General features: G+C 47.3%; 1 protein-coding gene across 2 annotated transcripts; it reads right to left on the reverse strand.

Annotated features, from left to right (window-relative positions):
- Nucleotides 1-163: 163 nt before the first annotated feature.
- On the reverse strand, nucleotides 164-24,205 carry MLLT1 (MLLT1 super elongation complex subunit). 2 transcript variants are annotated; one of them, XM_015886473.1, is made up of 12 exons: nucleotides 23,914-24,205; nucleotides 20,857-21,037; nucleotides 17,946-18,028; nucleotides 11,201-11,344; nucleotides 10,419-10,544; nucleotides 8,916-9,461; nucleotides 6,501-6,597; nucleotides 6,023-6,134; nucleotides 5,127-5,226; nucleotides 4,885-4,956; nucleotides 4,160-4,231; nucleotides 164-3,730 (listed from the first exon to the last, which is right to left on the reverse strand). In XM_015886473.1, the coding sequence occupies exons 1-12, from the start codon at nucleotides 23,923-23,925 to the stop codon at nucleotides 3,602-3,604; spliced, it is 1,674 nt and encodes a 557-aa protein (XP_015741959.1). In that variant the 5' UTR covers nucleotides 23,926-24,205; the 3' UTR covers nucleotides 164-3,601. The 2 variants fall into 2 exon arrangements, with proteins under 2 accessions (XP_015741959.1, XP_015741960.1); XM_015886474.1 differs by having other exon boundaries at nucleotides 6,501-6,588; nucleotides 23,914-24,204.
- Between the last annotated feature and the right edge of the window lie 150 nt (nucleotides 24,206-24,355).

Consider the following 24,355-nt stretch of genomic DNA (forward strand, 5'->3'; position numbering starts at 1 on the left):
TTCTTTCCAAGTCAGTTGTGGGCCAGCTGAACTCCTTTACAGCTGAGAGCACAATTCATTTCCCAACACCGCTCTGAGGATCCTCACGTGTGAAGGTATTTAATACCTCGGCTCTGAAATGAGTCAGAATCACCCAGCTCAAGTACTTACATTTCTTTCTTTAGGAGTGCAAACTCTTCGGTTTTTGATGGCTATTTTGTGCCCCCAATGACAGCAACACCGAGCGGGTCTCATCGTTCAGCAGTAGCACTCGTACGGTGTGGGATGGCTGCAGCATTGAGGTGAACTGGGATGGGACAGCGGAGCTCCAACTGTGCTCCAATGCATTGGAGAGTGATGTGGGTCTCTGCTTGCAGAGGGACAGGATGGAGTTTGAACCTCTCACAACCATCGAGATCAGCCAAACTGTGCCTGGGTTGTTGCATCCATTTCTCTGCTAGTTCTGATGCTGCCACCTCACACAGCACAGTGAGGGCTGGTGGCAAAGCCTCAGTGCTTCCACGCATTCAGCCAGCCTTACTGCCTCTTGTTCTTATTCTTTCTTAATAGTAAATGTCAGTAACCGAAGCCTCAAGGCTTAACACATACCAGACCAAGACAACAGGAAAATACTCCCGGCCCCTCTTTTGCCCCTTAATAGGAAGGCCAAGGACAAAGGAAAAGCTGTCCTGATCTTAACCTCACCACCATTCAATTCAAAGCAACTCTGAAAGCCTTCAGACTGACCAGCACTTATCTGTGCCTTCATGATGGAGGTGAAGGACACCAAAGTAACCGAGTTCTGTCCACTTTCCATGGAGAAACCGTTATGGCTAGAAGTCAATCTTGGATATATATATATATAAATTTTCCTTTTTTAAACAATGCAAATGCTACTACACATCCTCGAAGACCTGAAGCAATGCTGAGATCAGCACCGCCACCTCCTTCCTATTGAACAATAATCCATCCATGCTCTCAAGAGTGACACAAGAACAAACACGTTATCCACAAATACCTGTACACGGCATGTCCAGAACAGCATCCAGCCAGCCTAGAGAGGATCCACACAGGGAACTCGTCCATATGCAACTAGGAGGGGACACAAGATGAGGCCCGAATTCGACCATCCTTTGTTTGCAGAGTTCCTCCTGTGGTCCCCGACGCTACCACATACCCCAAGAAACACCAACTCTGTAGAACAACTCTAAGTACTTGCAAGAAACCTTTTAGTAACAAATCAGCATGTGCACACAATGGAGGAGAATCTATTGCTGGGGGGGGGGGGGACAAATCCTATTTCGGGTTTTTCAAGGAGATTATAAAGAGTCTTAAAAAAATCCATGTGTAAAATACTTCTTATAAAAACCGAACAAAATTCCCATCGATGCTCATCGGACTTCAAGGGTAAAAGTCGGTTCCAGGGCAGGACGATCCCCGTGTGCTTCCAACCAGGATCAGGATTCAGCACTGCAGCGCTCAGCCTTGTGGGCAGCAGCGTGATGACGGATCTGTGTGTGCTGGGGGCAGGACGGCGACTCAGATACTGACAGTGCCAAGGAGAAAAACGCTGCCAGGACGGACAGCAACAGCTGCAGGAGGAGGAGGAGGAGACCCTTGGGAGACCATCACCAGCTTCAGTGTGCGCTGCCCATCACCACCGCTCTGCTGCTTTGGGGATGGCGGCGTCACAACCTGCACCAGGGTGAAGTGCTGCTGGGGCGGCTTCCTCTGTGCCACAGCCCCACCCAGACCCAGCACACACAAAGCAAATCCATGGATGTTCATCATGGGCCACATCCTCCATCGCTGCACATCCCTCTTCACGCCGTGCTCCACCTTCTCACCGTGCACACAGGGTTTCCATCCAGGCATCGTCCATCAGGAAAGAAACCAGCTGAGATCACTGCTGTGATGGGGCACGCACCTGGCATGAGCTTGATTATTTTCCTTTTTTTATATATATATGTATATACACACGCACGAGACACATGAAAAGGTGGTACAAAGACAAAATTAAATGGGAATCAGGTCAACATGACCCAACTCAAACAAGCTTATCATCATATTGCCACTTCAGTTGATTAGTTGCAACATTTCCATGATAAAGAAAGGGGGAACCCAAAACAAGGGACTGGCAATTTCATCACATAGAAGGGACAGCAAACCCTGTGGCTGCTCCCCTCCCTGCAGCCCCCACCCGGCGTTTGGCAAAAGCTTATTTGGGTAAAAAAACAGTAATTCTTCCCCTCCCAAAATACTGAATGTAGGGAACCGGAGTGTCAGAGCTTTAAGAGCTGCAGGGCTTTCTTTCCCCATGCCCACACAGCATATAGACGACACCCGGAGGTCTAGTTTAACTAGAAATACACAAGTGGTGCTGGGTTAGTGTTTACTGCCATTGTTTGCACGGGTGTGAGGGGGAGGAGGGAGGAGGAAAAGAGCCTGATCTCACCTGGTGTTACATCAGTGTTTGCCAGGTGTGTCCCAAGATCAAAATCCTCCCTTGTTTTGGTTTTCCCAAAGTACAGCCACTACTATAGGGGCCACTGTAGGAGATTCCTCTTTGAGAACATAGAACAAAACCAATCACGTCTTTTGGCAAAGTTATTCAACACTGACCAATGAAATAAGACAACAAGGTGAGTCCCTTCCAGAGCACAAAAACGCTTTGAAGGTTGCTGTCCAACTTTCATACACTAAAAATTGTCCACGAGAGGCATCGGAACAAACAGGTCAATCTTATTAAGCGCCCTTCCCCTGCCATAGCCATTAAAAAAAACAGAGAAACACACCCTTAAAATCATAAGACCCAACTAGGCCCTTCTTATACATACAGTACATACATATATATAATATATATATAAAATATACAGCTTAACAGTTTTGTAGTCCTATTACAGTTAAAGCAGACTGAAAAGGAGTGAGACTTTTGTTTAGGAGCTCGGATCAGCAAACAAAAGACGTCTCAAAACCCCAAGGGGACACAGCAGGTTGGAAGGGGCTCTATCAGGGAGCACAGCCCGTCCCTGCAGGCAGCCGGAACCAATGGCAGCCAAACGAACCCAACTGCGACTGAACTCAGAGTGAGCAGAACCAGAACCCGACTGCTTTCCTCTATGATGGACCGACGAGACCCCGGGAAGCTCCTCTGTCAGCAGCAGCCCCTCATTGAGCTTTGTAAGAGCCAACATGGCACAAATGCTTCTTCACAGAGCTGAAGGGAACCGGACTCTGCAGGCTGGTCCCAAAGACTTGGTGAGGAAAACACGGCCTGTGTTTCTTCAGGTCTCGGAGGTGCCTGGAAACGTTCCTCAAATAGAGTTTCTTGGATTCAAACTGAAGGGCCGCGCTGCAGTTGGACGCAGCCGTTCTTTTGCTCTGCTCAGGACCTGCGCCCACGCGGGCTTGGGAAGCGAGGGAGGACAGACTCAGCAATATGGTGCTTGTTTGAAGCCTACAAGAAAGTGCAGCTGGCTGTGCATTCATAGAGCATGGCTGTTCTCTAAGGCAGTGCTTCGGGTGAATTGAGAGAATAAGAAGGCCTAGTTCCATGGGTTCGTTTCCTGGTACCAATAAAGGGGATTTCTGGTTTCAAAGCAACCTGCTTCCAAGGCCGAGGTCATGTTGCTACTGCTTCCAGGTAGCTCTGCAGCTTACGAACAGTTGTTTCATCCAGGGAGAAGAGGTCAAAGTCAAAGGTTGTGTTGGTAACGTTAAAATGCCCCGTTTCCTCAATGAGGTTTACAATCTGCAAAGAACAGGAGATGAGCAACGACATAGACAGAGCCCATAAGGCACATACAAAGCAACCCAGCTGTCCCTTTAGAAAAGCCTCACAGCCACTTGCTTCTCACAAGCATCTCCCAGTAAAGCAAAGCAGCTCCTCCTGCATTGATTCAGGTTGGGAAGCGATCTGAGCACGTTTCCTTTGCCATCAGACAGCCCAGCTTAGGGACAGCTGTCAGAACCACAGGGAGATGCACAACACACAATTCTGTGGTTTGTTTCCAACAAAAGCAATGCATGCACATCTGATACGTGGTCTATAGATCTGCATTTAAAGTGAACCAGACCATCTCAGGCAGTGAAATGCATCACAGGGGTCTGCCTGAGACCCTCGGATACAGAGTTTACCAGTGTAAAGCACCTTGCCAGGAAGCTGACAAATGATCTCTACCTGCTGCAGCACATTGCGCTCTCGTAGTGCCATGAGTCGCCTGTGGAGCTCCACTAATTCATCAGTGTAGGCCTGTAAAGGAGCATGAACAGAAACAGTGACACACGTGGCCTGTTGGTGCGACTGCCAAAGGGATCGGAGCAAATTGAGGCTCTTTCAGACACGTTCCTATCCCCAGTTTTACCTACATTTTGTGCTGCCTCTTCTTTTATCAGGTGCTGGGAGGCCACAGACCTCATACCAATACAAATGTCTTAATTTCCAAAGCAGCCTCAGATCACACTTAAACCCACAGTAAATGTTTATCCTGTGATCTATTCTGCTGGAAGCGTGTTAAAAAGGGGAAGAGTTACAGACTGATGAGTTTAAGGATCTCCATGATTAGACTAAGGAAAATTATTACAGCTCCTGCTTGATCTATGGGGAAAAATTCCTGGACGACTCCAGATTGGAGTATTGAATCGGTGCTCACCACTGCAGCAGCAGCCACACCAGTGGTGAATAAAGCCATTTTAACATCTGGCACATGGAGAAGACACAGGGGCGTCCCTGTCTGACACACACAGTTTCTGTAGCGTCCCTCTCCCACGTCCCTCCTTTCAACATCTGTTTATTGTTACACCCAATGCTGTTAACCTGCCAGCATCGAGCAATCGGAACCAGCTGAGCTGCCTCCAGTAGTTTTGTACACAGCAGGACCACGATAAGCAAATCCTCACACACACCTTGTCGTAGGTTCCCTTCTTCAGGATCTTCTCAGGTTTGTTACAAGACTCCGGGCTTTTTCTTCCAGATGCCTGAGAGCAACAGGGCCAGACATGAATTCAAAGTGATGCTTTAACAACCTGCATGCCCAGCACTTAAATTATCTCGGTGAAATAGAGGAGCATTGGTGCTACCCAGAGCTCACACCATGGCCTGAACACAGAGCAGGAAGCAGCGCTGTGTGGGCATGCAGCTGCCATACCTTATTATTGGCTGGGGGCAGCTTCTGAGCAGAGGGAGGCTCTCGACTCGGCAGGCAGGAGTCTGCGCTGTTGTCACTGTCGCTGTCACTAAGGCTCAGTCTGAAAAACAAGTAGCACAGAATTAGCATCAACAGGCAATGGGAAGCTGCAGTAAATCCATGAGATCTGGGTGACAGCAAAGGGAAACGAATGGTGCCCACTGATTCTGTTCCCCATCACTGAACACTGCCCAGATGAACAGTAAAACATACATCGTCTATTTAGTGTTTCTGGTACAACCTCTGAGATCTCTTTAACCCTGTGCTTCTCCTGCCCTACAGCTGCATCCTCCTTTGGATGAGCTTGTGAACCCGCTGCCCATCCCCTCAATGGTATAAAAATCATCCCTTAAAAAAGACCTAAGACTCCAGGTTTTGGCTACAGCGGCGCTTCCTGAGGGCAGGACAAAATGCAACTATTTGCATTGACTAAAGCAGGAAGCAGCTGTCAACCAAATCCCGTGGGAGCCAAGTCACCAACTGCCAACGTGCACCATCGGTGGAGATGAAGACCTCTCGGTTCTGAAGCAGCAGCACTGACAGCACCCACAACACTGCTCTAATCTCTGCAGATCAAAGCTGTCAGGCGCACGGCGCAGATCTGAGGCTGGCAATTAGGTGACTATTTTGAGGAGCTCAGTCACTCACACCTGCAGGCTCCACGCAGCAGCTTCCTATTTGAGCTCCACTCATCTCTCCTTACCCACTTCTGTTCTCACCCCGCTGCTTCCATCGGCACATCTGCTCAGTTTGCCTCTTTCTCTGTCCCCCTCCCATCACACAGAACCCCCTTCGCTTTGATTCCTCCAACCAGAGGAAAAAGGGACAGCCAGACGTCCATCATGATTCGGTACCACCTGGAATCCCGGCTGACGGGGTTTGCTTTGACTGCTGCCTCTTCCCCCGAGGAGCTGTCATCATCGTCTGACTCCTCTGACTGCAGATCCTCCACCATGGAGCGCAGAGGTCCTGTGAGCAGAGGGGAGAGAGAACTTCAGGAGACACAGAGCAGAACTGCAGCCCAACTCTGACCCAGATCGCATTCGTTATCATTAACACCCAGCAAGGTTTCACTGGTGCTCTAATTTTGCAGCACCCACTGAGGCAGAAAACAAAGTCAGGGGGGGAAGGGCCCAATCGTGATGGTAAATAAATGCCAAAACAGGAAATATACTTGATCACAGTTACACTACGACCCTACTGCCTCCTGCTGAAGCATCACAGCTTTAACGCACACGTGAAACCACGTTTGCTGGGGGAAATGGGGCTATTTTTCAAGGGCCTTTCAGCTTTAAGCGAGGGAGGCTGGAATAGACTTCAGTTCTGGCAACACACCTTGACTGTGGTTCTGAGACGGCTCAAAGTCGGAGTCGGAGCTGGAGTCGGAGCTGGAGCTGGAGTTGGAAGGGCTGGACTGGACAGACTTAACCCCCCATAAAAGGAAAAAAAGAAAGAGAATCTTAATCCTTCTGATCTGGGGAACCGCAGAGCACAAAGCACAGCATCATACATCACCGACACACAACCACAGGGCACACACACAATGTGAGGTGCACAATATCACTCATGGCACCAACAGCTCCCAGCAATTCACACTTGAGTGTGAATGAAGAGCTCAAAGCAGCACCAATACTGACAGCACCCACAGAGGTTTAATGCTACACCGAGTTTCTAAAGGCGATTCCAGGAGCTGCAGAGCGTTGTGGTGCTTCAGCATCAGGGCCACGAGGTGGCAGTGGAGGCAAAGAACTATTTCCTCCCCAGCAGCGGTGACTGCAGCAGTAACCGGAGGGTTTTGTCTCACTGCAATCCAGGATAAGGATTCCTGACTTCCTGAGCCACTGCACTGGGGTGGGTTTTTATTGGAGTAATTCCCTGGAAATGGAACGTTTCCATTTCGTTTTGCCATTCTTGGGAATCCACCTATTACTTCTGCTACCAAATCCTGATGGCAGAGATAACCCTCACATCCCTTTGTCACAGAACACCTTAATGCTCTCAGTGATACATCAGCAGCTTCAGGCACTAAGTCCAAGCAGCAGCAGGATTTCCATCTCAGCACTGCCCTTCCCTGTAGTTTCTCACCCAAAGATTCATTTGCTCAGCTCTATGAAAGGAAAAGGAGTTGATGGGGGTCATAAAAATGGGTATCACTCTTATCAACCATCCGGCTGCAAAGCAGAACGATTTAATGCCAGGATCTGACACAACAGAACCCTATTGCCTCCCCTCCTGCTAACCCAGCAGGTGCCCCCCTGCAATGACCCACTATTACTGAGCAGCCCCTTCCTCCTGCTTTACCCCCCCCTGTGCTGCTGCAGCCATGTGAGGCACCCGGCCCAACACGCTCAGCACGGCAGGACGAAGCACAGGCCAACAAAGGGAAGAAGCAATTCTGCTCCCACGTCTCAGCCTCTCCCTTTTGTCAGCACCAGCACTGAGGCAGCCAAGCACGAGGCCACATCAGGGAACTGGGCTTTGATGGGGGGGGAAAAAAAAAATCAAATACACAGAAAGGCACAAGCAACTTTCAGCAGGGCTGCAATGGGAGGAGGAGCTCCTCCAGCCCTCTGCAGTCACACGAGCTCTCATGCCAGCAGCTCAAATGAGAGCAAGGCTGTTCCTTTCAGCAGCAGCCTGTGAGGATGTCAGCTCAGAGCAGCGAGGAGCTGCAGCCCAAAGCACGTTGCACAATGTGTTGGCTTCAGCAGCAAAGCTGATTTAAGAGTTTCCGGGCCCCGGTCCACCTCCAGCTGCTCATTCGCTTTAGTGATGTGGCTTACCACACAGATCCACAAACAGCTGTACCAGCACAAACCACAGAGCAGCAAACTGCAGCACTGGGAGCAAAAAAGAGCCCCCCAGGATGGAAAAAGAACTCCAGCAGCTTTCTCTGCTGCTGATGCCAACGCATTACGCAGTTCCATCCCATGCTTCACGTTCCACATAAACCCAACTTGGTCCGACTGGCAGCTGCCACACTTTGCCATCCAACTCCCTGAGCTCTGCAAAGCATCCAACAGACAGCAGAGCTGGTGCAGGGGAGGACAGATGCATGTGAAACATAGTGGGCACAGGGCAGGGCAGCAGCAGACATCGTGGAACCACAAACACGGGCTGTGGTTTCACAGAGCAGCTCTAACAGCACTACGAGCTCACAGCTGTGGGGTGAACCCCAAGGGATGACACCTAGGAAATAAGCAAATAGAAAACTTCCAGGGCTCGGAGGTCAGCAGAGAACTGAATCTTGCAGAGAGGGCCACGTACCCTGTGCACACCTTAACACACACTGAGATGAACCCATGTATCCCATTAGAAGACATACAGCTTCTTCATAGTAAATACAAAGCATAAAGAGAAGCAGCCCATCAGGACCTGGTTTTTTCCCCTCCTATTTTTTGCCTTCTTTGGGAAAACAGTTTTCTGAAGGCAGAGGGTGAGGAATGTTCTTCGTTGTAAAGAGGAAAAAAATATTTAGACAGCTTGTTAAAATAGTAGTAGAATAACATGATTTGGTTTGTCTTACAACACAAGTTATTTAGATTTAACGGCACGTGGTTGTAATCTGAGCTTCAGCCAATGATGCTGCTTACAGGCTACAGCACAAATAGATTTCTTTACATATATATGTATTATTTTTTACGCTGTTTCTGGAAAGAAAAAAGCAGAAGTGAAATGATCCGCTCCATTGATGGATTCAGATCAGATTGAAAAGCATTACGATATCATAAGGGCCCAGTCTGTACTCACCTCCGATTTGAAAGAATTCTCATCCTCTGAATTTGACTCCTCCATTTCCACGGGCTTTTTCATCTCCTTGGCCTCACTTTCAGATTTTACCTTCTCCACTTTGGCGTTCATCTTCTCCTTGGTTTGTTTCTTCTCCGGATACGAGGAAGATGAGGTTCTGGGGGATGTCCCCAGGATATTCTTCACCCCTTTGGAGCTGCTCTTTTTCTGCTTTTTGGCACTGGGCTTTGGTGACTCCACGTTGGACGGCCTCTTGCTGGAAGACTTCAGCTCCGGCTGCGGCCCACCCTTTGGAGAGGTGTTCTCCAGTTTGGTCTCCTTCACGGCCAGTTTTGGTTCCTTGAAAGCAGCTTTCGGAGGCACCTTCTCCTCCTTAGGCAGTTTGTTCTCTGTTGGTTTTCTGGAGGAGTCCTTCAAAGGTTTGTTTTGTTCTCTTTCAAGATCTTTGGAGGAGTTTTTGCTCTCAGAGTCTTTCCTTGGCCTCTCTCTGTGCTCCTTGGTTACTTTGTGTGGCTTGGATGCCTTGCTGCTTTCCTTGTTGGCGTCCTAAGATTTAGCAACAGAAATAAGCAAAAGCTTGGTATGAAATTGGTTTTTTATTCTGTGTAGAATTTCATTCTCATGTATCACATTAAAGCATTTGTTTCATGTAGACAGACAGCAGCTGATAGCAAACGTACTCATAAACATCTGAAGCAGACATTCAGGCTGCCCTCAAGTTTTGGGGCAGAAAATGACAGCAGACAAACATCTGCCTCATCTCCCTGCCCCTTCCCCTTTTTCTCCCTCCTCCCTTTCCCATAGTGTGGATCCAGGGGTTTCCCTCCACCCCATCAGTTATGGAACTCTAAACAACCAGAAACATTCAGTACTACTCAATCTGTTACTGCACTTCAGCAGGAAGATGCAGCTCACCAAGACCTCCCTGTCCTGGGTACTGAATTATGTATTTTGTTGGGTTTTTTTTCCCCTAAATTTCTCTTTAGATAAACCCTACCAAATCATAAAAAGGCTTCCTTAAATTCAGAGGGCAAATAAAGGACTGATGCAGCTGACGTTTGTAAGTTCCAGTCCATTAACTGGCTTGAAAACGAGTGACACATTTACGTAGAGATTTCCAAAGCTGTCTGCACTGCATTGCTCTGGTATTAAATAATATTAAGAAGTTCTGAACTCTTTGATGGATGTTCTTCTTTCAGGCTGACACAGGGTGACAACCTCTGTCACCGATGACTCCGTCTCCTTTTATTATTGGGAAAACAGCATCACACCAGGAACTATGGAGGAAATCACCCCTGTGACAGGGAAACCGGGACGAGCTCTTAGTAGGAAAAAGCTGCAGTGAAATGAGAACAGTATAAATCACCGCAGGACTGAACTACAGAGCACAAGGGAAAAGTTTTCAGAGCCAGATCTAGCTGGAAACAGCTGCTGAACAAACCCTTGTGAGCTCCTTGTGAAAGGCTTCTACATTTCAAGGCAACAAAAGCAGGTTCCACTGACCTTTGATCCATGTGATGGTTTGGTCTTCTTGGGATCAGAGAAGGCTGAGAGTGGTATTGTGGGTAACATGGGATAATCGGGACTCGGCCTTGAAACAGTTTCTGCTCCCTCTGGCATTACCATCACCTGGAAGTAAAGAAGAGGAAAAACAGGGATGAGTGAAGTTGAGGAGGCTGTTAACACATGGTGACACCAAGTCACTGGCCCGGTTAAGTTAACCTGGAAGGAAGGAGCAAGTCTTCCCCCCTCCCTCCCACATCCATTTTTCTCCTAAGTTCCAGCATTTTCCATTAATTTTGTATTAGTTAAGTCACAAGCAGCCAAACCCAGCTTTAGAGGACATTCACTGAGCAAGAAATGCTATCTATTAAGCTTTCCCGTGGCCAAGATGAGTATGAACACACTGGAAGCCTCTATATGGAGCCCTTCTATATAGATGCATCTCATGACACTGCAAGGTCACAGATAACCCTGGCTGCCCAACAGACAGCACACAGCATCCACAGATCACCACTTCCAGTGGGGGTCTCATCGTTTTGATGTCAACATCCAGGTTTTAATTGAAAATAAAGCACCACTCATCACACAAGCAACGGTTTAATTCTGCTCCTAGCGCTGCACTCGCATCACCAGCAGGGAAAGCTGGCAGGGTTCTTTCAATGAATGCAGACAGCTGCAGCTTACGGGGCTGCACGCAAAGAGAAAACCTCAGAACAAAACTAAATCCCCACACATTTTCACAGCACCTCTTCAGCTCTCTGATCCCTCTGGCAGGCACTTACCCCTCCAGCCTTAATAAGTTTGCGTCTGAATTCCTTGGTGGGGTTGTTGAAAGTCAGTTTCTCACAACGCAGGTGGTTCACTGGTGGATTTCCCTCCAAGTTTAAAAACAGGTCGTACGTGAAACAAACCTTCTTCGGCTCCTCCTAAAAACAAGACAGGCTTTGGGAAAAAGGAAGACGTTTGGCAAGCACCCTGACTCAGAGGATGCAGACAGTCAGTCACTCCAGAGAATCCCAAATAAACCACCAAATAAGTGCTGCATTCATCGTTTTTCATCATGAGATCAGAGTGCTTTCCAAGGCTGGAAAATAAACAGCTTGTACCTCCAACCTGAGTTAGCAGACCTTGCACCACCAGACGCTCAGGCGCTGCTTCTGCTGCAAAGGAAACACACGGGGAAGGGACAGCAGCTGCAACGTGAAGTTTGAAGGCATTCTAGGAAAGCAACCTCACAACTTTTATCTGCTGCTTTTAACCAGATGCTCTGGGAAGCAACTGAACTACAGCTATCGATATTATAAAACCCCATAACCCTTCATTTATTTAGAGAGAACTTCTGAACTTGGAAATCCCTTCATTCCCATTCCCCCAATGGCTGATATTTTGTGCTGTTTCTGCCCTATAAAAGATGGCTGGGCTGTTTCCTGGCCTCTCCCTGTGTTCTGCAGTTCGAGATGAAAACTCCACGGTGGCAAAAATCGACTCTCCTGTTACAGCACATTCAGTATTTACATGAATGCATCCCATATGCCCCATTCAATGCGCAACATCAAGCAGCTGCACAGCAGTCTTTTCCACAATTCATATCCAGCAGCTTGATTTCCTGGTGTAGCTGCATTGTTGTATGGGAACAGATGCCGCAGGCTTCCAGCCCGAGCCATTAGATTTACTGAAAATAGGTTGAAGCAACAAACAGCTTCAGACCACACTGATTCCTGCTGCGGGATGCCGGCATCGCTAAATAAGCCATTGCTCGTACAAACTTATTCTCCTCATAATGAAAAGTGCTGTTACCACACCTGGTTTACATCAAAGTCAGCACTGGAAGCCCACCTGGGAGCTCAGGTCCCCCCCAGACAGGGGAAGGCAGACATCTAAGCAGCCACACGCAATAAAAAAGCCTCAAATTAACAAATAAGAGCGTGCTACCGACACGAGGGTCTGCAGAACATCTCCTGGGTAAGTGCTGAGGAACCCAGTCCTACCTGAAAGCATTCGATGCCTGTTACAACACAGGAATGGGAAGAAAACCCCCCTCGTCATTTTCTTCTTTGCTACAAAAACTGTCCTCATTAACCAAACCATTAGCGAGCTCGGCATGTGTGTGCTCATGTTGGAGTTAAAACAGCAGCTGGAGAGGGTCCCTCAAAGTCTAATAAACTTAAATGAAGGATGAACAGTAATCCAAATGCAGCCTAGGAATTGTTTCTAAAACGCTTTCCCCAGTTTACAACACGGAATCAATTGATCTCGGATGCATTAGCAAAAGCAGGCTTCGGTCAAAGGCCCTTATGGCACATGGTCAGAGCTCTGCTTCGTCATTTGCCCCTTTGCTTTCAGAGCAGGAGAAAAGAAATAGAAGATTCCCTTCCCTTTTGTCTCAGGTCTTCTATGTTTTTATCCATACAGGCTCTCAAAGAACGTCCCAAATATTTACCACATCTCTGTGATGAGTTTGGTTGGGTTTTTTTTTTTCCTTTTAATTTTATTTTTTGTAAAATTAAGGCAGTTTTTCAACACTTCTTTCTCCAGCTCTCAGCCCCTGACCCATCTGGGAACCAAGTCCCAGCCAAGTGGCACCACCATTAAATTACCCTTTGTATCGGCTCAGGACATCAGAAGACCTCATCCAAGTGAATAGTCGAGCTTACAGCACTCCTAAAAGGAAGAGTACAAAAGTCTCAAAGCTAAAAGCTGCAAATAAACACCCTTTACTGCCTTCATTGGCTGCTAATGATTACAGCTCAGGGCACTCCAAAGCTTAACCCATCCGGTCTTCCCTAAAAGCTTCTCCTCTCTAAACAACCATTAAGAGCAGGAGGTGTGGGGTGGGGGGGTGGGGGAAGAAAGAAGAAAGCCAATTGATCTGGATCTACACAGAAAGCCACACTTTGGAATCATTCTGAATAAGATGTTGGGATTCACTCATTCTCCAGGCAGTTTTCACACAGCAGCAGCACTTATCTCCTCCTGACTGACTTGAGTAGCATCCATGAAGCAGGGACAAGCTTTGCTCTGAGGATTCCACCTTCCCATATTTGAGCCTTGCTGCCGATGAGCAAAACCAAAAAGAGAAGAGGCTCTTTCTGTGGGTATTTCCCTTCCCTCTGAGAAAAACCATAAGCCTCACTTCTACCTGCCCCTTAAACCTCAGCTGTGAGAGGCAAAGCAGGCAGCTGTGCCATCAGGTTAAGGCCTGGCCACTTCCAAACCCCCTGCATGTGTGAGCTCTGCCTGCCCCACCACCAACCTGAGCCTGTTATGCTTTATTTCCACTCCTTCCAGCTTCCTGCCTGCACTGACAGCTGCTGCAGTTCCGAGTGATGGAGTTGCTTTGTTTTTCTTTCGAGTTGTGAAGCAATGGGTTAAAGTTCTTCTGGCACCGTTCTGTAAGAGCAGGAATTTTTCAAAGTCTTTTGTTCAAATTTCCTGGTCCTGTTTTGAAGGCAGGGTGTGCCCTTTGCCACTTCACACAAATCAAAAGGATTTCACTGGTAGCGTGCGCATAGAGCTCGTAAATCACTTTTAGAAAGCCATAAAACAAAATTATCTACTACAATCTAGCACACCAAGGAAGCAGCCTCGTGGTTATTCAATAACCATAACATCCAGCAGCACTTCCCTTCTGCCACACATCCAGCTGGACCTGGTTGGCAATGCCATAGAAACGAGCCCTGCAGAGCTGAGCTCTGCTTCCACACCCCCAACCTACCTCAGGACTGCCCTGAGTCCTGCTTCAGACAGAGCACTTGAATTGAATAGGGCAGCATGTAAGTTTAAAGCAAGCAGCCTTATGTTACACCCTGCTCACGTGGCGCCTTCGTTGAGATGCTGTAGGGTTCGGTAAAATAACCGAAGGGCGTTTTGCAGCAGCTCCTGTTTGAGGCCTTTTGCTTTCTTTGAATGTGAGGAAAATAGTCTGTGTGCTCAAACAGAAGCACAAATTCCATCATCTCTCATAAACCCACAACACGATGCTGGCTGCTGCTCGGCAGCGCTGTATGACCTGACCTACCAAAGCTCTGTGTGCTGCAGTGTCTTAATACAACACAGTGTCCACGTTGCATTAGGACAGCCTGCCTCACATCAGAATAGCACGAGGGTATAGAACTGACCTATTTCATTAGGATGCAGCTGAAGGTGAAGTCATACCTGTACTACAGCCTCCAGATTCAAGTGTATGCCACTGCAAGACAAGATCTGGAGACAAGGATGCCAAGAAAGAAGAATCAGGACTGCTGAAATGGGGTGGGAAAGAGTAATAGAAAAACAGCACCGTGTTTGTTGTACCCAGTTTGTATTGATTCAAGCACCAGAAGCCATTCGCCAGCAGCCCTCGTTACAGGAAGGAACACAAAGGACTTAAAAATAGAAATACCATACTAACAGTTTCAGTCCAAATATTCCCAGATGATCCAGTATCGTTAGTCAACGGCGTTTCCAGAAGCTTTATTATTTAACCTGCTGAGCTCCTGACATTTATTGTTCAGGTTCAGCTGCAGGGTTACAGCTGCCGGCAGCACTGAGTTGGACTGCAGAGCTCCCAGCATCAGCTCCTGGGCTCTCCAGAAGTCAGACATGAGCCCTCCACGTTTATAGCAATGCTCAAAATACGTATATTCTGTGATTCAGAGGACAAGACTGAGAGCATCTCATGAAGAACTAAACGACAGCGCAGGACAAGTGCATGCCAACAAGGCAGAGGCACAACTGTGTTTATGTAGGACAGGAATTGGCTCTTGCATCTTTCTTAATGCTCTGCTGGCACGTCTCTGTCTGATGGGGAGGAATCAAAAACCTCAGTGGGGCCAAGAGCTCCGAGCAGGCACAGAAAGGTCTCTGCACACAGGAGCTGGTGGGCAGCTTTATGCAGACTTGCCTCAAAAAAGTCCCTGATGAGGTTCATTAAAAACACACTGAAGCCATTCTTCATAAAGCAGTTCCTTAGCAGTGAGCAGGCCCGTTTTCATCAGCCAAAGCAAAGAGCACGCTGGCTCTGACAGCCACTATTTATCATCCCAGTAACAAATTAGAACAGAGAAAGGAAACTGCTAAGAAAGGAGGCTTCAACTGGGGGAAAAAAAAGTTCCAGCCAACCATGGCAAAGATCAGCCCTCCAAGATTACTTCACTCCCACTTCAAATCCTTTTCCCTCTCACCTTTACAAAGCCAAACATGCATCGATAAACAAATCCCAAAGCCTTTACAGCTCTTGTTTCAACTGAGAGGATACACTTCAATCAACAGAAAGTGCTAGAATGTAGGGAGCATATGGCCACAAAGAGCCACCCCACTCATCCCAGGCAGCCAGCTCCAAAACTGCCCTTATAGCCCACCCCAAATGAATCCATAACATCCCTGCAAAAAGACCGATTCAAGGATGAACACTGCAAAATGCTGCCATCAATTCAGAACAATATATGCTCCCCACATAACAGCTGATCCCCACCAGTGTCAACAGGTTTACAGAGATCAGAGCGAACATATGGTCGTTAAGCAGTAAATACTTATTTATTTGGTACTTGAACGTCACATTCTTCAATGAAGGAGAAAATAAGTGTGTTCTAAGCCCTCACCATTCATCCTTCTCTTTCCCATGTTTTAACTTCTACTACGTCCCAGCCTTTGCATTGCTGTCTTTCACCTCTTGAGCCCTGAGCACTGGAAATAACCACAGAACTCTTCATATTTGGGATAGTCTCAGCACCAGGCATCCAATGAACCCAATTCTCCTCAATGGGCAGCTTCTGAATTTCCAGCAGCCATACAAACCAATATTGGCCTCCCAATGGGGGAGGTCCTGTGCTCTGTGAGGAGCATGTAAGGAATAGAGAGAAAGAAAGCATACAGATGGAGACAGTGCAAACAAGGGCACCTACAAAGAGATGCAGGAGGGGCAGAAGCGAGAGAGGAGGATCTGAGAAGTGAAAGAAAGCCACAGGAGACACGCATGAGAACAGACTGGGTGAAGAAAGGAAGAGGAAAGAAGGCAGAACAAAACATCTCACCCATTGCAGTGGGTACGAGCAATTAGCATAGGGAAGCTCAGATGTTTTGGACAGGAATGTAAAAGGCAGATTTTGAACCTGAACTGAGCCAAAGTCAAACACAGGCAGAAAGTTTCCTGATTGCCAACCAAAACCTCACAGGGGCCAACAGAATTCAAACTGCTTCTAAGCTTTCCGGGTTGGGGGCATTTTTTGGTGTTCCTTTTTGTTTGCTTTTTGGTTTCTGTGCATTCAAGTCAAGTTTAGCTGCTCTACCAACAGCTTTCATCCCCTATCCTTGAACTGCCCCATCCTTGAGGTCTACCCCACCCACCCAAAACCGAGCTGGAAGCAAAGAATTCTCATCACAGTTCCTCAATCTCATTATTTGGCACGTTACTAACTTGGATTGAAAGTAAGGCAAATCAATGCGGCAAGTGGAAAAAAAAAAAAGAAAAAACAACCCTAAAATGCTGATGATTCAAAAATGACACCACCAGGAGAACAGCAGTGTGCTCAGTTAGGGTAAGAAGGAACCGACAGACGTGTTTGTGGGAGGTACAGGGGAAAAGATGCTGAAGCGAAATAGAATTAGGTCACGATAAATGGTCCTCCACACAGCCAACCTGGGGTCATGTGCTTAGTATTGAGGGGTGGGGGGGAGAGCACACATTACTATGAGGTAGCTTCAAGCTTTAATGTTTCATTTATCTAAGTTCCCTCCCAGGAATAATAAGCAGAACGTTTTCACTCCCTCTTCCCTCCCCCCTTTTTTGAAGTAGTAATCAAAACCAGAAAGATTCTGTATCCGTGCTTAACAAAACAATTCAACTGAAACTGAGTTAATACAAATGCAAGTGTCCAAATCTCTGTTTTCATAACCTTCTTCAAGTCATGCAGCACGTGACCTCTGTGGTAAGACTTAAAGCAAGTAATAAATCCCAAATTTTAACACTCATTTGTTGGCAGCGCATCATAAGATTTAAAATATTTCGTGTTTTCTTTTTTGGAAGAATACTGAATCAAAATGACAGCGTTTTTAACACAGCTTTAAATACCTGTTCCACAAATGCAAGTCTTTGACTCAGGCTTGTGTAAATTTTATACCTACACAGCTATTAAAAGGAACCTGCAAAAAATTAATTAATTTCTACATATACTGCCAGTCAACACAGCAATTCCAAATGCTTAAGAACCAGTGTTTTACACTGATTTACTTACACGTGTGCAAAAGGCATTTCAAATGGGTTTAATGTTATCCATGGTAGAGAAGGTTGCCACAAGTGGCCCAATATCTGTTCAGAACCTCCAGGGCCATCACGCTGTCCTGATATCACCTTTCTATACAATCCCATTTCTGCCAAACGCTTTCTTTTGAAGTCTGGCAGGAGGTTCCAACTCCCAGTTAAATTCTATTTATTAGAGTAATAAAAAACACACACATAAAACAGTCACATAATTTAAGAGTCTTTCTGTCAGGCAGTTTCAGTCTCTGGCACAGCTCAAAACAATTACAAGACCAGAAATCAGATTCTACCTTATTTCTGAAGTACACTTCAATGGGCATAATGAAGCCCGCGTAGCCAGACTCCTCCACTTTGTACGGGGGCTCCTTGCACACTGAAAAGAGAACACACAGACGTTAACTTGGAATACAATGCCTCTTAATCTGAGCCAAAAACGAGTTGTAAGATGAGAAATGTGGCTCTGACAACCGATGACTTCGTTAAAAGAGAGATCTTTGTGGAGGAAAAACCAGCACCTCATTGAGATGGTGCCCATGGGTTCGGTGAAGAGCATGAAAATCTGTGATTAGCTCCCCCCATAGAAAGGAAACATAAAACACACCATGCCAGAGCCTCAGTAAGACTCTTCCCCCCTCCTCTTTGCTACGATACAACTACATCCCTGTGCTGCTCCCATTAAGGCCTTAGTGAAAAAAGTGCAATGCTTCAAAGGGTGGGAATCTGAACAGTAAAGAAAGTTAAATTTACTTTGATGCCAACGTTTATTCCTCAAGACAGGATAATGTGCAACCAGGGTTGCTGGTTCATCCCCTTGGAGCCCTCTCCTGCAATGCTTAATCTTCATAATTACGTAATAGCCACCCTACGAGCTGCCTCATCCCAGCCCTCTAACAAACCTGAAGGGCACACAAACACTGCTGTGTAGTTCATACACGTGGAAATGGAGGGAGGTGAAGCAGTGTGCTGCTGCCTGCTGCAGGAATACAGGCTGCTAAAGTTAATCGCTTTAAGAAATTAACCTACGTGCTTCCTGCCTCAGCTCCCCGTTCCACTACCTGTTGTGTTTTCATGTTATTAAACCCTATCACCTACCTGTTGTGTTTTCATGTTACTAAATCCCCCCTATCACCTACTGTTGTATTTGTGTGTAGTGAGAGGCAGCTCAAAGGATTCCAGAATCACTTGGCCACGGCACAGCTATACATAGCAACTGCCAGCAGCAACATGAGACCGACACAGCAATTCTCCCTCTCAGGAACCGGATGCACTTGCACACAATTCATGCACTACAATACATGTAAATCAGTCAATAAAGTAATTAGGGGAGCTGGGTGAAATTCTTCTTACTTTCTCTAAAGAGCTGCAAGTGGGATCATTAGGAAACTGTACCTCAAACCTAAAAAGCACAGCAATTTCCTTGTAGCACTGATACACTATTCCCAGCTCTAAGCACCATCATAAAGGTGCCAGGAAGCAGTATTGAAAATTCAACTGCAGGGAAAAAAAAAAAAGAGCCTACCTAAAAATACTCAACATCCCCACAACCACTTGAATTCTTGCATAGAAACCCCCCACTACTTGTGGAAAAAAAGCACAAACAGTGCCAGCATGGAATCAGGAACCTTAAGATGATTTGCCAAGCAGCCTTTGTTCCTTTTCCACCCTACCCTAAGAAGTTAAACTCGATACAGAAACAATCTGCCCGTTTGTGTGATACAGAAACAATGTGCCCTGCACAAACCCACCCTCAACAACAGATTTTGCCTTAAGGAAGGGAGAGTCAACAGAAGAAACTCCTCCAATCTAGAAATAGTGTGCACGTGCCACACAGCTGACCTACAATCTACTCCTTGGTCAGAGGCATGTTGGCTACGTAAGCAAGCTTAAGAAAGCATTTAAAACCTAAGAGAACAGAAAAACTCTCTTTAAAGGTAGATGACACGGCAACCCGCTGAGCAAAGACAATGTGCCATCCCAGTCCAGTTGTTTGTAATAATGTAATTACACTGGGTGACAAGAATTGTAGCACTGCAGATTGTAATTTCTGTTCTACAAATTAGCTTCCAGCTCAGTATTGCGCTGCCTTATCATACATCAGTTTTACTACGTCAGTTTGAAGGAGATATTATTAACATCCACACTCAATTCACATCCCTGGGAGCTGAAAACCTCGGAGATGCTTTGTGTTGTGGACTCACAAATAAGTGGTGCAGGAAACAGCCCCAAAAAAGTATCTCGGAGAACGTGCATTACAAAGTAATTTATAGCAATACTGCTAAGCAGTCAGCACTCCCGGTAAGACTACATAATAACAGTGTTGTGAATGCAGTTACACAATCTCAAATAGATCTAAGGCCCAGCTGCTGCCAAGAAGGGCAATTCCTTGCTCCTCCACCACGCATTCCAGCTGCCCCACGACAATAAGGTTCATGTTGCTGCACACTCAGAGCAAAGAACCGATCCAGCAGAAAACAGCACTGCAATTTTTGTAGCGTTATTTTGTTGTGTAGCTTCCCAACCCCGCTGACTGCACCAGAGCTTACAGAAAATACACGACTGAATATCCTGAGCTGGAAAGGACCCACAGGTAAATCCAAACCCAGGCTCCACACTAATCCATCCTCTATGACTGACACAGTGCTGCCCAAACAATATCCATCCATCCTCTGGTGCAGAACCTTTCCCTAACCCTCACCTGAACCCCCTCCCACCCAACACGGCTCCATACCATTCCTTAAGTCCTGTTGCTGACACAGGAATCAGTTCTTCCCCCTTCACTCTGTGCTGAACAAACCAAAGGACTAATGCATTAGTCTCCCTGCTCCAGCCCATACATTGGTCCCCTGTCTGAGGGCCTCTCGCCCATCACACGCTTCCAGCTTTTGTTGGCCAATATTAACAAACCAAACCCTCCTTTCCCATTCGGTAACACGAATCACCTTCTACTGTCACTGTCTTAGGAACCTGCACATAGTGGTGGGAGGAGAAAGCAGCTCACCTCCAAAGCTTCCAGCAGAAGAAAGGTCTCATCCTTTCTCAAACAAAGATGTAAGGTGAGGTAAGAATCAAGAGCAAGGAAGGCATATTTTGTTCCTCTTCAACAGGAGATTTTACAGGAGCATGACAGTATGACACAGCCTGAACTGCACTGTGCTGTTTCACACATAAGACCTAAAAAGCCATCTTCAAAAGGTGACTCACCTCGTTTGGGTTTCGGGAAGCTCTCATGCAGCCTGAAGACCACCTTCTCCACGAAGTGCTGGATGTCACACTGCTCCGGGCCACGCACAAACACCATCCAGTCATGGGTGAACCCCTCAGTTGTGGGCTTCTTCCTGACCTGGGCTCGGTGCCCCAGCTCCAGTTTGACTTGAACCGTGCACTGTTTCAGGACAGAGGTCAGACCATAAGCACATCACATCACACACCAGTGCTGAGCCCCACAGACTGAAGATGCTGGATAACAACAGTCTAACAGTCTCCACAGAGAGATTAGTCTTGTTCTGAAAACTACAGTGTTATCAACCAGAAAAGGCTTTATAAATATAGCTCCGAGCACCTCCTCATACCTAATTTTTTTCCCTAACATTAGCACTGCAGAGAAAATGGCTTTAGAGGAGGGGTAGGTTTATCTGCCTCTCTTATCAACTAAAGTGTCAGCAAAGCCCTAATTGCGGAACCTTTATTTCTAGATAGCATCAGAGATAGAAACTGACGTTCACAGCACTAACAAAACTAAAATGGGAAAAATCAGACCGTGAATTGGTGCCTGATGATATTCTCAAGACTCTGTAATTCACTGGAACACAGCTACGATCCCCCATTCGGTTCAATACATTGTACTAACTGACTTTCAAAGGCAAAGTCAGCATGGACCATGCCTGCACAACATCCAGTACTAAAATGACCTAATTCTGATGTGTAGTCCTGAATTCTAATCATAGAACAGCAGAGGTGTATTCAGTAACACAAAGTAAAATAAATAATAATAATAAATTGTCTTAAATTTCCTTAAAAAACCAAGATTCAGATGCTGTAAAGATCCACATCTTCCTGCAGACTTTGCGGTCAGAAGACAGCAAATGAATTTAAAAGATATAATAGGGTAAAGCAGATGTGATTCAGACACAGGTTAAAGGATGCACATCATAGGGCATGATTGCTAGAGATGGAATCACACCCAGGGTACCTGACTACTCGTTAGGTTCATTCTGTGTGTATGTTATCCAAACTAGACCAGCAGCGCAGCCATCTCAATTTAACCACGGCCAAATTCAGCAGCTGGAACTGTATGAAAAATAACCGGGCTGCTTTTCAGTCCTTATGCCCTTCTTCACCTAAGACTTGAAAATAAGCATTGCCTTGTCAGCTCCCAATGAGGAAAGGCAACCAAATTTGTCATTACCCGTATTATAAGCAAACACAGACCCAACCTGAGGGCACGATGTTAAACGTTGAACGCAGCAAAAAAGGAAAAGCCTCCCGAGCTTTAGGACAAACAATCAGCAAAATTATTATCCACACTTTGCTATCGAGGAGCTGCAGCAGAAAACACAACCGTGATAAATGCTCAAAAACCATTTTGTGTGCCCAACCCAACCTGATATTGTGTCACAAAGTGATTTTCGGAGCATTGTTAATACTTTCGGAGAAAGCATTCAGTCACTTCATCTCACTGTTTTCTTTTTCTTTGTACAAAGATCACAAGGGAAACCTACAGGGTATCAAAGCTCCATCTCCCAAATCACAGTTCAGTTCTAATTTCAACTATAAACCTTAACGCAGCCTTTCAGGCAATTATCCTCACAGTAAAACAGCTTCGGCTGCCATCAATCCTAAGACTCAGAGGCAAACTCATGTAATTAATTGCTTCACCTGCTTTACTAACACATTCCTTCAGACTGCCGTCTTCTGCAAGCCCTCCTGGCAGGCCATTTTCCTCTTTTGTGCTTCAGGGCTTATCTACACTGGCTCCATCTCGCTCCCGCGCTAAAATGATGCTGCATGGCCGTCTGCTCCTCTGTGTCACGTTAAGGAATGAGATGAAGGCAAGTTGCTTCACTCAAAGCACGGTCATCTCTTCCATAGCAGATGAGTTCTATATGGAGAGGTGACCTAAAGCCCAGGACCACTGGGGAGGGAGCCCATAGGCACGGCTTATACCTGGGCATATATCCTACTGTTTGGGTATCAACCGATCTACTCTGTTTTGCAGCTTCACCTTAAGGAATCCGTAATTCCCCTTTACATTCTGCTACTGCTGCCAGCTCCTGCCCCCCTCCAGCACAGCGCAAATGGCTGTCACACGCACTATTTGCCTTCCTAGCTGAAACGACTGAGAAATTTTAGCTGAGAAACAGATGGGACTATGAGGAAGAGAACAAAATTAAACATGAAAGAACCGCTCAGCAGAGTGAAAGTTGTACTCGCGATACTCCTCACGTACCGGTCCAATTAACAACCCCTCTGAATTAAGGCAGAAGTTGAAACACATTTGAAAATAACACCTCCCAAATGTAACAAACACCCAAAGTCGTTCCGCTAAAAACAGAGCATTTCTTTCTTTTTCATCCCCCCCCCCCCCACACTTCCAAGCATGTCTCTCAACAAAGGGAAACCAGGATCCCATTCAAACGATTTGTAATAATACAAAAGGAGTCTGCTTTTCAACTTCATAAATGCTCTGTAGCGCACTCTGCTATTTGTTTGATGCTCTAATTGCCTGAAAGCCATGACCAGGCTCCATCCGGCCTCCTCGGGGTTATTATTCGCAGCATAGCGGGCCCTACCTCAGGCAGCGCAGACCTGGCTGCAGCCTCGCACACAAAAGGGCCTTTGCAGGGCGACCAGGTGAACTTCCAGCCCCTTCTCCTCCCTCTGGGGCCCTACAGAGCTATTGAGGCAGCGGGAACCCCCCTCCCAAATGCACTGGGAAGGGATGGGGGGGGGAGAAGGGCCATAATGAGACTAGGCAGGAATGTGCGGGAAGCGCGGCTGCCACCCCCCACTGAGGGCGAGGCTGCTGCGAGGCCGCCCAGGATGGGGCGAGGGCTCAACCCCCCCCAACCCACAAATAAGGCGATATAGGGGAAATGAGGGAGATACCCTCAACCAAGGGAAGGGGGGGGGTGGTAGATCTGGGTGGCAGATCTCATTTAAAGGGGCCCCGCCCCCCCCATCCTGCTGTGGCGATCGTGCTATGGGGGGGTCGTGCTATGGGGGGATCTATGGCTCTAGGGCTGTGTGGGGTCCCCTCACCTGATTGTCCATGGCTGATCTCAGCGCTGCAGGCCCCGCTCCCTCCTTCACTCTTTACCGCCGCGTTGGTTCAGCTGGGCGGTCGAAGGGGAGGAGGGGGGGGTCTTCTTTTTCCCTCCCCCACTTTCTATCCTGCTCTCTCTGTCCTCTCTCCTCTCCGTCCCCCCCCACCCCCCTCCCCGGTTGCCGCCGACTCGGTCGTCGTTCGGTCGCGGCCCCTCACGGCCCCGCCGCCGCCGCTCGCCTCATTGTGTGTCACTCACAGGCAGCAGCCCCGCCACCCCCCGCCGCCCGCCCTCACGGAACCGGAAACCGACGCCACATGACAGACATTCGCTTTCAACCAATAGAGGCTCAGCTTTACGCCGGGAGGCGGGGCTTCCGCTTGAGCGCCGCCGCTATTCCCCGCCTCCACATAACGGGCGGCTGTTCTGTCCAATGG

This window comes from Coturnix japonica, chromosome 28 (assembly GCF_001577835.2).
Source record: "Coturnix japonica isolate 7356 chromosome 28, Coturnix japonica 2.1, whole genome shotgun sequence".
Lineage (NCBI taxonomy): Eukaryota > Metazoa > Chordata > Aves > Galliformes > Phasianidae > Coturnix > Coturnix japonica.

Bases quoted from the DNA above. Each gene is read 5' to 3' on its own strand.
- MLLT1 (XM_015886473.1), bottom strand. The intron at 11,345-17,945 runs GTAGAATCTGAT...TCTTGTTTTTAG, and splicing joins AAGTGTACTTCAGAAATAAG to GAGGAGCCGAAGAAGGTTTG. The intron at 3,731-4,159 runs GTAGAGATCATT...TGTTCTTTGCAG, and splicing joins AGCGCAATGTGCTGCAGCAG to ATTGTAAACCTCATTGAGGA.